The sequence below is a fragment of the Myotis nattereri genome (assembly GCF_964212035.1).
Source record: "Myotis nattereri genome assembly, chromosome: 12".
Classification (NCBI taxonomy): Eukaryota; Metazoa; Chordata; class Mammalia; order Chiroptera; family Vespertilionidae; genus Myotis; species Myotis nattereri.
The window spans coordinates 57,281,372-57,296,534 of NC_138087.1; the positions used below are offsets into that span (position 1 = coordinate 57,281,372).

General features: G+C 50.6%; 1 protein-coding gene across 1 annotated transcript in view; it reads left to right on the top strand.

Annotated features, from left to right (window-relative positions):
* Nucleotides 1-15,163, top strand: part of COL15A1 (collagen type XV alpha 1 chain) — a gene marked incomplete at its 5' end in the record, with an annotated part of 98,451 nt that overhangs the window by 43,662 nt on the left and 39,626 nt on the right. Inside the window, 7 exons of the mRNA XM_081103145.1 lie at nt 1,519-1,666; nt 4,942-5,051; nt 6,829-7,014; nt 8,461-8,613; nt 10,518-10,679; nt 11,192-11,341; nt 14,220-14,312. Of these exons, the coding sequence (XP_080959271.1) occupies nt 1,519-1,666; nt 4,942-5,051; nt 6,829-7,014; nt 8,461-8,613; nt 10,518-10,679; nt 11,192-11,341; nt 14,220-14,312 (1,002 nt within the window). The remainder of the gene's footprint in view (nt 1-1,518; nt 1,667-4,941; nt 5,052-6,828; nt 7,015-8,460; nt 8,614-10,517; nt 10,680-11,191; nt 11,342-14,219; nt 14,313-15,163) is intronic.

Sequence of the window (15,163 nt, forward strand, 5' to 3'; positions counted from 1 at the left end):
AGCCCCCTCCCTCTCTCCGCCTCCTGGCTCTGTCCCCCTGCTTCTGTCCTGGAATCCTCACCAAGCACAGGTTGTCAGACCCAGACAATGCTGTGTCCTTTGTCATTCCAATGCCTTCTTCCATCCTTGGTTTTGGAAGCTCTTTTCATTCTTCAAGGCCCAACTCCTTGAAGACTTCTAGCCCCACCTCGTTTATTGTTCTGGAGATTTTACAATACAACAAATGATATTATTTTTTTAGCACACAAATATTTCATATTCATTATTTTAACCCACAGCTGCAGATAACTAAAAAGATAAAACAAACATCTTTAATACCAGAGAAAATCACTATCGAGGTGTTGTTCTTTCTCAAACTTTAGGATTCTAGTGATATTGACACATTGATGGGCTCATACTATGGCCCTGTCCTGAGCACTTCCATGCACTTATACCCTATAAGTAGTTTTCATTGGCCCCATTTTACAGAGGAGGAAATGAGGCCCAGTGAGGTTATATGATGTGCCCAATATAACAAAGCAAATAAGTAGAGAGCTGAGATTTGACCCAAGATTGATTGTCAGAACTGAACCATTAGATTCTAAGAACCATTAGATCCATAAGAACCCTCCTTGTTCTGATGGACCATAGAGTCATTGTTTATACACTAGATTCTGACATTAAGGAAATAATTTTCTGTTATTAGTCAGGATAGGTTAGTGATGGCTGCAGTCACAAATTAATCCGGAAGTCTTAGTGCCTTAATTGTTTCTGGTTCACATCACAGGCCCAACAATGGTCAGCCGGACCCTTCCTTTCATCCCCCAGCCCCTTGAGCTCAGAAAGGGACGAGACTGTTTGAACACTGGGATGCCCTGTCTCTCCAGAGCCTGGGTCTGGGGATGATGTCATGGCCTTTGCTGACCCCCGACCCCTGCCCATCAAGATTTCTGCCTAGATCTCTGAACTGCTCTGTGTTTCCCACTGTTGGGGTTTTTTGTTTGTTTCTTTTTTCCCTAGTTGGTGGAGGTATTAACTGGCTTTGGAAAAGCTACACAGAAGCTGAAGTGTCCAAGAAAGGGAGCCACACCCATCTCTTATACTCAGAGGCATTCATGGCCAGCGCACATCTGGGATTGGATTTAGACAGCGTTCACTGAATGCAGCCTACTTCATTCATTTGTGTGTTCATTTACTCATTCATTCCCTGATCTAATAGATCTTTACTGACCACCTCCCTCCTCTCTCCCAGCCTGGGATACGGAAATGTGGTCTCTGTGCTCAGGGAGCTTCAGCCAAGTCTGGCAGAGTCTTGCTGTAAACAGAACAGAATTAAATGACTCCTACATGCACCTCTTTCAGGGCCTGGCAGGTTGGCCAGGCACACAATAGGCAGGTCTAAGCTTTCTTCTGGGTTTACTCAGAACTTTGTGGATATATTATTTTCTCCAGTGATATTATTCACTGCCCTTTCCCCCTGCTTTCCTGCCAAGTAAATGTTTTTGGGTCCCTTTTTTTTTCTTCTTCTTCTTCCTTCAGCCTAAAGAAGCAAAAGTTGAACCCATTAACACACCTCCAACTCCAACCTTTCCCTCTGAGAATTCGGAACTTTCTGGGGAGCCTATACCTGAGGGGACCCTGGAAACCACCAACCTGAGTGCCATCCTGAACAGCAGCGCTGAGCAAGGCAAGTCCTGGGTGTGCCTTTCGCCTATGGTGGTTTTCTATTGCGTGATGACTGTGCGTCAGCCTGGGTGACGTAGGGAACATAGAGCACCTCATCTAACCTTCTGCCTTTGACAAACAAGGTGGGGAAATCAAGTCACCCAGCTGAGGCTCTTTGGCTTGTAAATGGCAGAGATGGCTTTTATTTTTGGATAGCTGAACTTTCAGTCCCCAGACTACCCCTCCAGAAGGATCTGGGGTTTAACAGAAAAGCTTGTAACAATTGTTGCTGCTTATTAAGTACCTACTGTGGACCAAGTGTTTACATACGTCATCTCCAAGCCCAACCACACATCTCCGAGTTGCTGTGATTAGCTAGTATTTTACAGATGGAAAAACCAGTGCTTGGAAAGGTAAGTGACGTGCCCACAGTCACACAGCTCATGAGTGGTGGGACAGAGCCAGTGCCCAGGCCTCACTCCAGAATCCCCACCCCTCCCAGCCTTGGCCACAGACTCCCTGATTCTCAGAGGGTCAGGCCATCTAAACTCCTGTGTGGCACATGTGGGAAAACCAACTGATGATCAGAGAGGGACAGGCCCAGCAGGTCAGCAGCAGCCCCTGGGGCAGTCTGGCCTCTTGGCTCCCCATCCAGGACTCCGGTCCCTACCCAGCGATACAAAGGAGCACTGGCAAAAACCCAACTTCTGACACGATCCCCAGGCAGCAGCTAGTCGTGTACTCAAGGCCCGAGATCGGCCAGCGTGTTCTGCCCTTTATCAGAGGGATAACTGTTTCGGACCAAAGTGAGAGCCAACGCCAGAGCACTGAGATTTAGGTTCAAGGCCTAAAAACAACCCAGATGCCCACAGTATGGACTGGCTGAGCAAATTATATTTCATTCATATGTGCAGCCCTGAACTTGGTGATGCAGAAGATTGAATGGCCCAGGGACATGCTCAAGGTGTGCTCCACTGAAAAGCACCTTTCAAAACTGTAGGTGTGCTATGACCCTAACTTTGAATATGTTATTTATATTTACATCTACATTTACATTTACCCATAGAAAACAATGTGTGTGTACGTACATGTGTGTGTGCTAGAATAATATACACCAAAATGCTATGAGTAATATTTTCTGGGTGGTAGGATTGTGGGTGGTTTTAATTTTTTTGTTTGTAGTTCAGTAGTTTACATGTCTTTTACAATCTTACGTATCACTGTTCTTTCTACTTCTGCCATCAGTAAATGAATGTTATTTTAATAACTAGGGCAGTCTGTGGGTGAGAGAAGGTATGCAGTCCTGAATAGAAAAAACTGTCTGATAATTTAATAAAGTCATAACACAGCCAAGGAGTCAGGGTGTTGCTGTGGAAAGACTGTGGGGCTGGCCGGGAGCAGACAGTTTGGACGAGATCCCTCTCAGCCACCTATTGGCTGCCGGGCCTGGGCAAGTTGCTTAACTTTCCCAAGCTTCAGATTTTTAACTGTCTGTCCACAGTCTTCTGTAATGAGAGGATGTGGAAGTGGTGCATGGACTGCAATGCTGTTCTCCTGGGTGGAATTGGGATTTCTGAGGACAGGCAAGGAGGGGGCAGAGGCTGTGGGGCCCTGGGGTGAGGGCCTGTCCTAGACTGAGGGGTGGGTTCAAAGGAGGTGGGATTCAAATCCAGGCAGGGACCCAGATCCAAGCACAACTTGCCTGTTCCCTGTGATCAGCCAGACGCCTTCTCTGGCAAACAAAAGGCCAAGCAAAGGCAACGGGACTGGCTGAGACGTTCCCGTTCTTGTTGGTTAGAATGTTCAGCTGGTGAAGGAAATGGGCCTGAACCCAGAGAGCCCGGTCCCAGGCTAGGGGAAGCCACCCAATAGTTTTATGCAAGTTTCCCTGACACCATCTTGCCCCAGGGCACACACTACCCTCACCTCCATCCTCCAAGAGGTGGGGACTCTGAGGCCTGGGGTCTGGCTAGCTGCTTGCACAGTACCCCCTGGTGGTAGCAGCTGGAAGGATGCATGAGAGTTACAGGATGTGTGTGTGCAAATAATGGCTTGAATAATACAGCACCTACCTGCCCCCTCCCCTCCACACACATACACACCGTTCATACTATGGGGCATGCATGCACACAGCATGTGTGGAAATGCCTGGGCACAGGACAGATCGACCTGGCTTCACGGGCTTCTTCCAGCCACTCCCTCTCTGTGGGGCCTGTTTCTCCTCTGCAGGTGGGGGTAATAAATAAGGTGCTGACATGTGGTCAGAGCAGGACACACACGGAGTGCATTGATAGTGGGGAGACTGAGAATGTGGGGTTCTGTCCTGACTCTGCCCATCAGCTTCGAAGTGGTGGGAAGGTCCTTGCAGGCAGTTGAGATAGGCTAGTGGGAAGATTAAGTGAGGAAAGGCATGAGACATGCTTAGCCCCGGGCCCAGCCTGTATGTAACACACATGTATTCATGTTATATAATTTCCTTTTCTTTGCTTTAGGACTCCATGTGTTTTTTAAATTGCAAAAGAAATATGTACTTGTGGTAACAGTTTAATCAATGAAGAGTTGCATGAACCAAAAAAATAGTAGTTTCTTCAGGAGGAAACCGATATTAAACATTGAGGTTTAGCCAAGCGTGTGTTGTTTATCTATACACACACATATCCATATATATATCCATATATTATATGTATTCTATAGTGACTATATTAATTATATGATGTTGATAAAACATGAGTACTCATATGTAATTGTTTTTCCTTTACAAATATAGAACCACACTGACAATGAGGGATCATTTATCCATTGCTAACTCTATGCCAGGTGCTGCCCTTGATGCTTTCCTTGTATTAATGTATTTAATCCTTGTAGCACATAACGAGATGGGAATTATCCCCAGTTTACAAATGAGGAACCTGAGGCACAGGCTAAATGACTTGCCAAAGCTGGGTTCCAGCCCTGCAGTTGTGGCAGAAACTGTGGCGGAAACCACATGTACCAGTAATGCTGCTTTCTGTCTGCTCAGCCAGCCCCACTGTGGGCGTGTGGGCTGATTTTTGACCTTGTACCTAAAGCTCGGAGCTCCAACGTTGGCTGTAACTTCGGTCTGAAATGGTTACCCCTCTGAAAAAGGGCAGAAAATGCAGGCCGATCGCAGGCCTCGGGCACATGTAATACTGCCTTGGATTTTTTCTCTTAATCCTGTATCCTGGGCATCTTTTCAAGTCAGTCGGTGAAGAGGGAGCTCTTCTTTTTCAAGACCACAAAATGCAGTTATTAATTACAGAACGCCTGCTTCCCCAGGGTCTGGTGACATCCTGAATGACACTCTGGAGGAGGTCGATGCTATGAACGGGGTCCCCGTTACAGACCCTGGCTCCGGGGATGGGGCCTTCCTTCATGTCACTGAAGAGGTGAGTGAATAGTGAATTTCATTTGCTATGTCAGTAGTAAATATGTTTGCTTATTTTAGACTTGATGGTGACTTGTATTGGGCACTCCGGGGGGCCACGAGGGTTTTAGTTGAATATGGTAGAGACTGCCTCCCTCCTGCTGGGACAGGGGCAGCAGGAGTCGCAGGGCTCCAGAAGCCCTCCAGGGATGCACCAGGGCGAGATGCAGCTGGTCCTCATACCTGCCTGGCAATGAGTGCTGGGCCCTCACCCTGGCACCTGCCTCCCTCCCACCCAATTGGGAAGATGCACAGCCTCTTCCGTTCTCTGAGCCAGAATCAGATTAGCTACATGTGAGTCCACTCTGTGGTTGGGTAATTGGCTTTTAGACCCGCAAAGCCAATTTTTAAGATGCTGGACACAGTTGGATACCAAAGTTGAGCACATGTATTTTTCTCACAATGGCCCACAGGGTCCGCTCATCCTTTTCGCTGTCCTGGCATGAAAATGCTCATACTCTCCGAGTCACGTCTGATGACAGCCTATTTTCAAAGCCCAGTTCAGTGTAGTATAAAAAATGCAGTCTCTTTGTCTCCCAAATTCCATGGAATACGTATCCAGCTCACCAAATGGTTTGTAGTGAGCAGAAGGGAGGGGGGAAACCATTTAAAATTCTCTCCAAAGGAATTCTCACTCTCCCAGTATGGGGTATTTTCATTTTCTTATATAGCCTGGAGGCAGGGGGAGAGGCTAATGCCGGTGTAACTGATTTCACCTCATGGGCTCTCAGCGCATCCCACATAAGTGGCCTGGCTCCTTCTTTTAGCATGTGGAAGGCATATGATGACGGTGGAATTGTACTTAACTGTACAGTTAATTAGTTAGTTGTACTTAATTATAAAGCCCTTTGGGACTTTAGCTGAAGTTGTGTCAGAAAGAGTCTCATTTTACTAGTAAAATCTGTAACTTCATCTTCTCTCCTGTGTGTGTGTGTGTGTGTGTGTGTGTGTGTGTGTGTGTGTGTTGGACAATAATTCTGCAAGGACATGATATGTTATACGAAAAGAAGGTTCTGCTGTCAAATAAGTGTAGGAAATGCTCCACTTATTTCTTCCTTACAGGCTCTGAGAAATCCTGCAACAAGGAAATCTATCTAACCTTGATAAGCTTTCAGTATCCAAAAGAACTACACGTTTGCAAACGAAACAAAACAATCCCCAATTAAAAACAACCACCACCTTGGGAAACCGAGGTCAAACATAGTCAGTTTGGTAGCACCGGCAGTCAAAGCTGCTCTCCTTCCATTTCCTGCATCTGCTGTGTAACCTTCAGGGAAGGGTGTGCATCCGAAGGAAAGTAAGTCACAGAGAAAGAGAGGAAGCAGGTGTCAAGGCTGAGAAGATGATGGAATTGCTGCCTGCAGGTCGTGAAGCACTGTCATGGGCAAAGACTGTCCTCTTGTTCCTATGGCTTCTGGATGGGCACGCGGGAAGGTTGCAGGGAGGTAGATGCGTCCAGATAGAGGTGTCGGAGCGGGAGCAGGCTGGCTCAGGAGGCAGTGGTCTCCCAGCCACTGGTGCCTGCAGACAGGTGCTGTGCAGTCTCTTCTGGGATGCTGTGCTTCTGGGACTATCGTAGGGCTGGGGTGAGGTCCAGATAAGGAAGTTCTCAGAGGGAAAGGGGCTACAGAAATGCAGGTTGATAGAGAGGTACAGACATTCTGTTCTCTCCAGCCACAGGCACGTTGACCAGAGCTGTGGGCCCACTGACATGGTCCCTCGTGATGTCTTTGTTTCAGAGCCCACACACTGAAGAAGATTTGGCAACGACAGTAGCAGCCAGAGAAGCCGATGTGACCATCAGCACTGCCTGGGACGCCGAAGTGGCCATCAGCACTGCAGGGGAAGCCGAGGGGGGCAGTGTGCCCACCGGGGGCCCGGCCCTCTCCATGTCCACCCAGGACCCTGGGCAAAGGGACACTCCAGTTAGTAGCTTGGAGTGCATGCTCCACTTCACCTCTTTCTGGGGGCTGGTGGGCATCTCAGTGGAAGCAGTCGCTGTCAGAATGTGGATTACAGCCTGTGGGACCAAGTTTGAGTGATTTGGAGACTGAGTCATCTGTTGACTCATTCAGCAGATGGTGGGTGCTGGGCACCAAGTAAATAGGGTAGACTGCTTCCTGGGGACAGAGGGTAAGAGGTGCAATAGGAGAAGCACACGGGGCTCTGGCAGCACCCCAAAGAGGCCAGAACCCAGACTCGAAGCCTTCCTGGGGAGAGGATGCTGAAAGTGAGACCAAGGGGATGCTTAGAAGTGGCCTAGCAGATGGGAGTGGGCAGGTGTTCCGGGAGGTGGACCAGCAGGAGCAAAGGCCTGGAGCAGTGGTTCTCAACCTTGGCTGCACATTAGAACCACCTGGGAATCGTTTTAAAATCCTGATTTCTGGGCCTCATCCTCCGGAAATTCTGTCTCTTTGTTATGGGGTTGGGGCCACAACATTAGTACCAAAGAAACAGAATTTCCGGAGGGTGAGGCCCAGAAATCAGGATGTTAAAAAGATTCCCAGGTGATTCTAACGTGCAGCCAAGGTTGAGAACCACTGGCCTGGAGGCGTCAGCACGAGCATACCAAGACCTGCTGGGCCAGGCATGAGCGAGGAAAGGCAGGGAAACGTGGCTGAAGGGGCCTCCGAGTCTGAGGAAGCCATGAGAATGAGCCTGGGCGTGTTCAGCAGAAATGGGAAGTTGCTGAGGGTAGTAAAGAAGGAGGTGATGTAGTCAGAGTAGGTTTTAGAAAGTTCGCCTGGCCCTGAATGGAGAAAGGATGGGGGAAGCAAGCCTGGAGGTAGAGTGTGGTTCCCTGGCTGTGTCTCCTTCCAGGAGAGGGTGGTGTTGGCTCACTCTGGGTTTGGTTAACAATGTGAGATCCTGCCAGGATTCCCACTGAGTAAAGGATGGGAGAGCAGGGCATGAGCTGGGTCTGTCAGAGGGACCTTGGGGAGGGCAATGAGGGATGGAAGGCAGAGGCACTGGGCTAGGAGAGTGAGGAGAGCCCCTACCCCTAGAAAGCTGTGCATCCGGGACTGGGTTTTGTCCCAGCACCATGATTTGGGCCCTCAGTGGAAGCTTCACTCTCTGGAGTAGTGGAAGGTAGATGGCAGCTGATGAGTGCCAGCCATTGAGGTTGGCAGGAAGGAGTGGGATGAACACACAGGCACCATACTGGCCAGGGTGCTCACACCTTGGGTGGCGTGCAGGTCAAAGTTTCTGTGTGGGTGCCCCAGTCAGGGCAGTGGTATAAGGCGAGGTCTGGGATGTGCAAATGCTTTGAAGCAACAGGACACAGGTGCAGGAGGGGTCCTGGCTGTCTGCTCCCTCCAGCCCTAGGGCTGTGGATCACTGAGCTGGTCCCCGTGATGTCTTCTGTTCAGAGTCCAGACACTGAAGAAGGTTCGGCAGCGATATCAATGGAGGAGGCCGAGATGCCCACCAGCACTGACAGGGAAGCAGAGGCCAGCACAGTGCCCACCGGGGAACCGGCCCTCTTCATGTCCACGCAGGAGCCTGAGGAAGGGGTCAGTCTGGTAAGGTGCTGGAAAGTTGAAGTCATGGCTGGTAGCAGACGTTGCCCTCTCAAAGGGCCAGTCTTCATTCTGTGCAGCAAATCCAGAGGAGCCTGAATGGGTTGGGGGCACCTTCCTGACCAGATACTCCCTCCTGAGGGGGTGTGCAGTGAAGACCCTGCAGGTCCTTGGAGAGCCAGCTAGGGGGATGAGTCAGGGACATGGGGGTGAGTCCCGGGGCTGGTACAGGGTCACCGCGTCCACCAGCAGGGGTCAGGTCCAGGCAGGAAGTGTGCTGGGCCCTGAGTAGGAGAGGTGACAGGGCTCAGCCATGGCCTGTTTCTGAGCATGCATACAGGCTGTCAAAGGGTGGTGGAGAGTTGGGGTGCAAGCAGGCCCCACGGGGTCCAAGAGCATAGCCAGGACTTCTCAACCCTCTCCTTGGGGGTCATGGGGACTCTGTTCCCAGCTCCTAAAGTCAGGACGCTTGGCAAGCCTGTCCCTGTAATGTCCCTAGAATGAGTATCCTACAAGTTCTTCAAGCTCAGCAGACTTAAACCCGAACTCATTTCTGCTCCTCCTGCGTTCCCAGCTCACATGAATGGGAGCATCCTATCCAATCCTAATCCAGATCCTCTTCCCTCTTTCTTCCCTCCCACATCCCATCAACCACAAAGTCTTACTGATTTTTTTACCTCAACACATGGTGGACCCCACCCCTTTAACCCTTCTCCAGTGCCAGGACCTTGCCCTGGACTGAGCCCCCCAGCCCCCGCCCAGGCAATGGCTGAGGCTCCAGCCTGGCCAACCCCATCAGCCTCTCTGATTCCTCCTGGTGGGGACAGCCGTCCTGCAGACACTGCCACCCCACCTGGCCTACAAGGCCAGCAGGGCCTGGCCTGACCAGCCTCACAGACAAAGTCTTGGGCCCCTCCCTTCCCAGCTCTCGGCCTCTCAGCCTTGCTGACCTTATAGCTCTTCCACGTCCCCCTTCTTGCCTCAGAATCTTCCCATACCATCTCCTCTCTGCCCAGAACCCTTTCCTCCCCCCTCCCCTCCTTAGTTCCTGCTTAGCCATCAGAGTTCAGCTTCAGCACCACTTTGTCTGGGAGATGCCCGCCCAGATTTGTGAAGTCTCCCAGACACATTCATGGTACCCGCACTTCTCCTCGTAAGGTCTCGTCATAACTGTAATGAACAATAAACTTGGTGACTAGTTCATTTCTGGCTTCTCCCAGGCTGCAAGAGGCAGGGATTATATACCTCTTGTTCATCAATCTGTCTTCATCCCTGCACATGGCGGGTACTTGATGCATATTTGCTGAGTGAGTTATTAGCGGGAGATGTCAGGCCATCACACACCCACAGCACTGGCCTTTGGAATCATTCCGCACATTTGCTCCCCACCTTTCACCTCTGGCCTAATGTCAGCCGGTGGAACTCTACAGTGGGGAGGCTACGTCCTCGCCAGCTGACAGCTCTGCACACCACTGGGCAGTTCCATGGTCGATTTTGATGAACCAAAGGATCACCATCACCTTCTTTTCCTTCTCCTTCTTCTCCTTCATCTCTCGACCCTCATCCCTCATCCCCCGACTTCTTTAAAGGCAAAGCCCTTATCACAAGGTGAGACAACTAGGCACCAGGTCCCAGTTCTGCCAAGTCTTGACTCGGTAGAAGCTAGAACTTACCCAGCAGGGCTGTGGAGGTGGCAGCTGTCCAGTGAGTGAAGATGTCCAGGCTCGGTGTGCTGGAGGGGACCCTGGGAGTTGGAAGGGACCGTCTGAGAGGTCTTAGATGAGCCAGGAAAGGGGCGCTGTGGCCAGGCCAATATCTGATGGCCTGGCCGTTTTCTCCCTGCGGTCACGCACACCCTCCAGAGGCGAGGACGAAGTGGCAGGTCCCTCGCACCAATTTTGTTTCAGGGTACCGTCAGTGAAGGGAGTTTGACAACTGCAGCAGCTGCTGCAGAAATGCCCCTCAGCACCTGCGAGGACGAGGAAGAGGAAGAGGAGGCCAGCAAGGCTCCCACCGGTGGCCCCCCTCCTGGCACACCCACAGCAGCCCCTGAGCAAGCGGTCACGTTTGTAAGTGCCTCCCCCATTCTCTGTGGCTCACAGGAGGCAGAGAGGTGAGCATCCTGAGCCAGGAGCAGCTGCCTCCTTCCCAGCCGCAAATGCCCATTCAGCTTGTCAGAGCGCCAAAGCGGGCGGGGTGGGGCGGGGCGCCGCTAACTACAGCTCCTTCCATGGAGGGAGCATGGCAGAGGGGTCAGGGGGGCAGATATTTGTCTAGACCCTGCTACCTCATAGCTTGTCCAGGAAGAACCTTCTCAGGGCGAATGGCCAAAGCAGGAAGGGGTTGCTGGGAGGAGGGGCAGTGGCTGCCCCGTCACTGAGCACGAGGGTTTAGAGGAGATATATCTTTCAGAAGGGGAGTACGAGCTTCTGTGACTGTGTCAGGGAGAATGAGAGTGGTGGGTAAGAAAGGGTTTTGAAATTGGGCTAGTGCCATAGAAGTGACAGTCACCAAAACTCACAGGCAGGCAGCAGCATGCACATTACATCACATTGATTCCTTTTGTGGGTTTTGCTTCCAGGGCCCTAGTGATGAAGACCTGGTAGCAGCCACAACGGAGGAGCCCCTGTCCAGGGCTGAGGCGGAGGAGTCGGGCAGCGCTCCCCCCGAGGGGCCCCCACTGCCCATACCCACGGTGACCCCTGCAACCACGGTCCCTCCGGTCACTTCGGTAAGTGGTGTAGAGGCAGGGAGCTTTACAGAGGAGAGAAGGAAAGGCTGACATCCTGGGAGGAGCCTGGCCCTGGCTTTCTCAGAGGTGCGTTTTCCTTCTGGTTTGCAAACTGCCCAATTTGGGATCTTGAGGGGCCTCCAGCCCGGGGAACACACAAGGAAGCGGAAGTTTGTAGAGGAAAAAGCAAGAGGTAAAAATCTAGGGCACCTGGCTTCGTGTCCCACGCGTCCCTTACGTTGACATGAGAGCTTTCTGACAGGCAGAGCTCACCAAAGAGGCAAAGGCCCATCTCAAATGTCAGGAGGTCCCCACATTGGAAGTGGGGAGCCTCAAAGACGGAGCCTGGGGCAGGGCTGCAGAGGGAATGAAAGCATCAAAGATGTGTGCATGGGGAGGGGATCACGTCCCTTCCAACACGAGTTTCTGGCTGCACCTGTGTAACCTCACACACATCCTTTCTTTTCTTTGGGCCTCATTTTCTGCCTGGGAAAGAGGGTGGCTGGGAGGTCCAAGTCATTGCACCAACTGTGCTTCATGCGTTCCACCTCCTACCCCCACCTTTTAGAGCAGAGCGGAGAGGAGGCTGGAGTATATGGAAGCAAATCCCAAACGCCGTCTCATTTAACTCATAAACATGTTCATATGCATTGCCAGTAGGCTGATCTGGACCTTTTCTGTTTTTCTTACCCACGATGTCATTATCCATTTCACAATGGTTCTTTCCTGTTATCTAATACCGGAGTTTACAAACATCTTCTTACTGATGTTCGTTTGGATCTGGGTCCACACAAGGTCTACACGTGGCGCTCGGTTCCGTGCCTCTTACGTCGCTTTTTATCTGTGGCTGCCTCCCCTCTTCTTCTCTTAGCCATGGAGATGTTGAAGAAACTGGGTCAGTTGTCCTTAGGCCCTCCGTGTTTTCTGCTTTGAGAAGTTGGCACGTGGTGAGGGCGTGGTGAGGTCAGCTGTGCTGGTGGGAGTGCTGCTGGGTTTATTACTTCTGGGAAATTGTTTGTCAGCACATATTAGCAACCATAAAACCGCATATTGTTGACCCAGAAACTTCTAAGAATCCATCGTAAAGGAGCATTTGATACGTTACAAGGATTTTAATGTGTTGTCCATAGTAGAAAAAAAATCGGACATGGCTTAACTAGCTAACGGGTTAGTTGAATTAAAATATATTCAAATAACAGAACATGCAGCTATTAAAATTATATTTATTCAGGGTACTTTATGATAGGGGAAAATACCACACAATGTTAAGTGGAAAAATGCTGGTTATAAACTTGAGCATATTGTGTGGTCTTAACTATTTAAAAATAGACACATGTAAAATCCCTGGAAGGAAATACTCTCCCTAAATGTGAGCAGTTGTTGCCTCAAAGTGGTAGAACCATGAGGGTTGTTTCCACCATCCCCTTATGATTTTTCCAGTGGGATTTTAAAAAGTTCTAAGAAGAGAAGTATGTGTGTGTGGGTGGGGGTGGAGGTGGGGGAGTGGGGGTGGGGAATGTGGGTTGGGTACTTGTGAGGGTGAGAGAGAAAGAAAAGGAGACACAAACACGCAATACTTCATCCTGACATATTACTAATGAAGATAGATCACCCTTGAGTGCAGGAATCTGCGATGCATGGAAATGGATGCCCGGACTCCTGAGCAAATGGTTTAAAAGCACAATAAGGACAATCAAGAGAGCACCCACTCTGGAAAGTCTTTAGGATAATTTTAAATCTCAGAGTTACCAGGCAGTGAGTGAGAGAGGCATCCAAGCCTGGTTGTGCAACAAAACTGTAGCAAATTTCCTCTCTCTCTCCTTCTCTCTCTCTCTCTCTCTCTCTCTCTCTCTCTCTCTCTCTCTCTCACACACACACACACAAACACACACACACACACACACACACTTTGCTCATGAATAAAATGGGCATCATAGTACCTACATCTTGAATTGTTGTGAGGATGCAGTAAGTTAATACATGGAAAACTTTACCTGGCATGTAGCATATGCTCAACAAATTAGTTATATAGAGTTATTATGCAAATGAGGCTCAGAGGGGGTTAAGCGTTTGCTCAAGGTCACAGCTCCCAGGAGTTAAGTAGAGATGAGTTTTAGGGTCTGGACTTTCTACTTTTGTTTTCTGCACTGTCCATAACCACCCTTTTCAGACATGATCCAGAAGCTGAACAGCAAATCTCACATTTGCTGTACTCATGAGGTCATTCTGTTTCTAAGGTCGTTTGGCAAATAGAACCTATTATCTGCTGGGTGCAGGTGACATAGCAGCAGCTAGAGGTTAGGTAGATACTAGAAGGGTGTTTAGGGGATTTTATTTTGTTCTTTGGAGGAACTGATGGCATTCAACAGGTATGTGCTGAATGCCTTCTTGGTGCCAGAGCTCAGGCTGGCACTGGGCATCCAGAGGTGTCTCAGGATTGGGCTGACCCCAGAGGAGTCCTAGTCTAGAGTGGCTGATGGACCGCACACAACTGAGTTTCAAGTCAGGTGGTCCTGGCATGAAATCGAGACCTCAACAGAGGCTGGTGGAAACACAGAAGAGGACATTCTGTCTGAAAATGGGGTGGGGGAAGTGGTCATTGAACGAGTCTTGAAGGATGAGTAGGGATTTGAAAAGCAGGAAAGGAGGTTGGGGCGAAGATGTGAAAGCATGTAGCATGTTTGAGGACAGCTGGGTGTTGGTGCACAGCTGGGAGGTGGTGAGGGAGAAGGGTAGCTGCAGAGTGGGAGAAAGGGCTGGAAGGAAAGGTGGACGCCGAAGTTAGCAGAGCTGCAGAATGTGGGGAGACTGTCGGTGACGTGGCTGTCCTTGGGGAGTGGCAGTGGAAACCAAGTTGTGAGAATTTTTTTCTCTGCAGGTGGGAGCAGAGGTGGAGGGCTCTGGCCTGGGCTGGGGCTTGGAAATCGGCTCTGGCTCTGGTGACCTGGGGCACAGTGAGGAGCTGTTAAGAGTGAGTATGAGGGGTGACACGGCCTGGTGCCTGGTGGCCTTCACAATGGAGGGAGGGAGAGAGGGAGGGAGGGAGGGAGGGAGGGAGGGAGGGAAGCGAGGGCAGATACCGGACGGAGCAGATTGCCCACCATCAGTAATTGTTGAGGCTGGCGGTGGGCTCCTGGGAGTTCATTATATTGTATATCTTTGTATATATTTCTCCACGTCGATAGTTTTGTTAAGTAAGTATGAGCCTAAGTTTACGTTCAGAACCCCCACCTCCCCACTTGCCTCCTTTCCCTGGCAGCCTTCGCCAGCAGGTGTGTCCATGGCCTTCACCTCCACAGACTGGCTCTGCCCCCACCCCGCCCTGTACATTACAGAGACCTTCTGGCCTTTCCTCTGGGCAGCATTTCTCACTTTGGCTTCCAGACTCTTCTTGAACTCCTCCCAACCCAGAGGCCACCCCCTCCCTCCTCTCCACTCCTCTCTCCCTCTGGGGTTTCCTGCTTCTCTGGCCTCCTGCCCAAGGCTGGGCCCCTCTGGTCTATCCCTAAGTTGCCCCCCAGGGAGCACCTCCCTTCAACAGCCACAGTTGACACCATTGTCGCTGCCCTCAACCTCAGCTCCGTCTCTTCCTTGGAGCACCTGTGCTGAACCCCCACACAGATGGCTCCACTCTGCCCTCTGCCCACTCGCCATGACCGGTGGGAAGGGTTTAGGATTCGCTACTGGGTCTTCCAGGCTGATGGGGTCGGCCGACCCAGACAGAGGCTAAAGAGACTAGCACATTGCAGGAGGCTTTTTAACAACCGGAGTGAGCACAACAGGCAGTGTTTGACTGACCTCTTGATTAATCGGAAAAGTGAG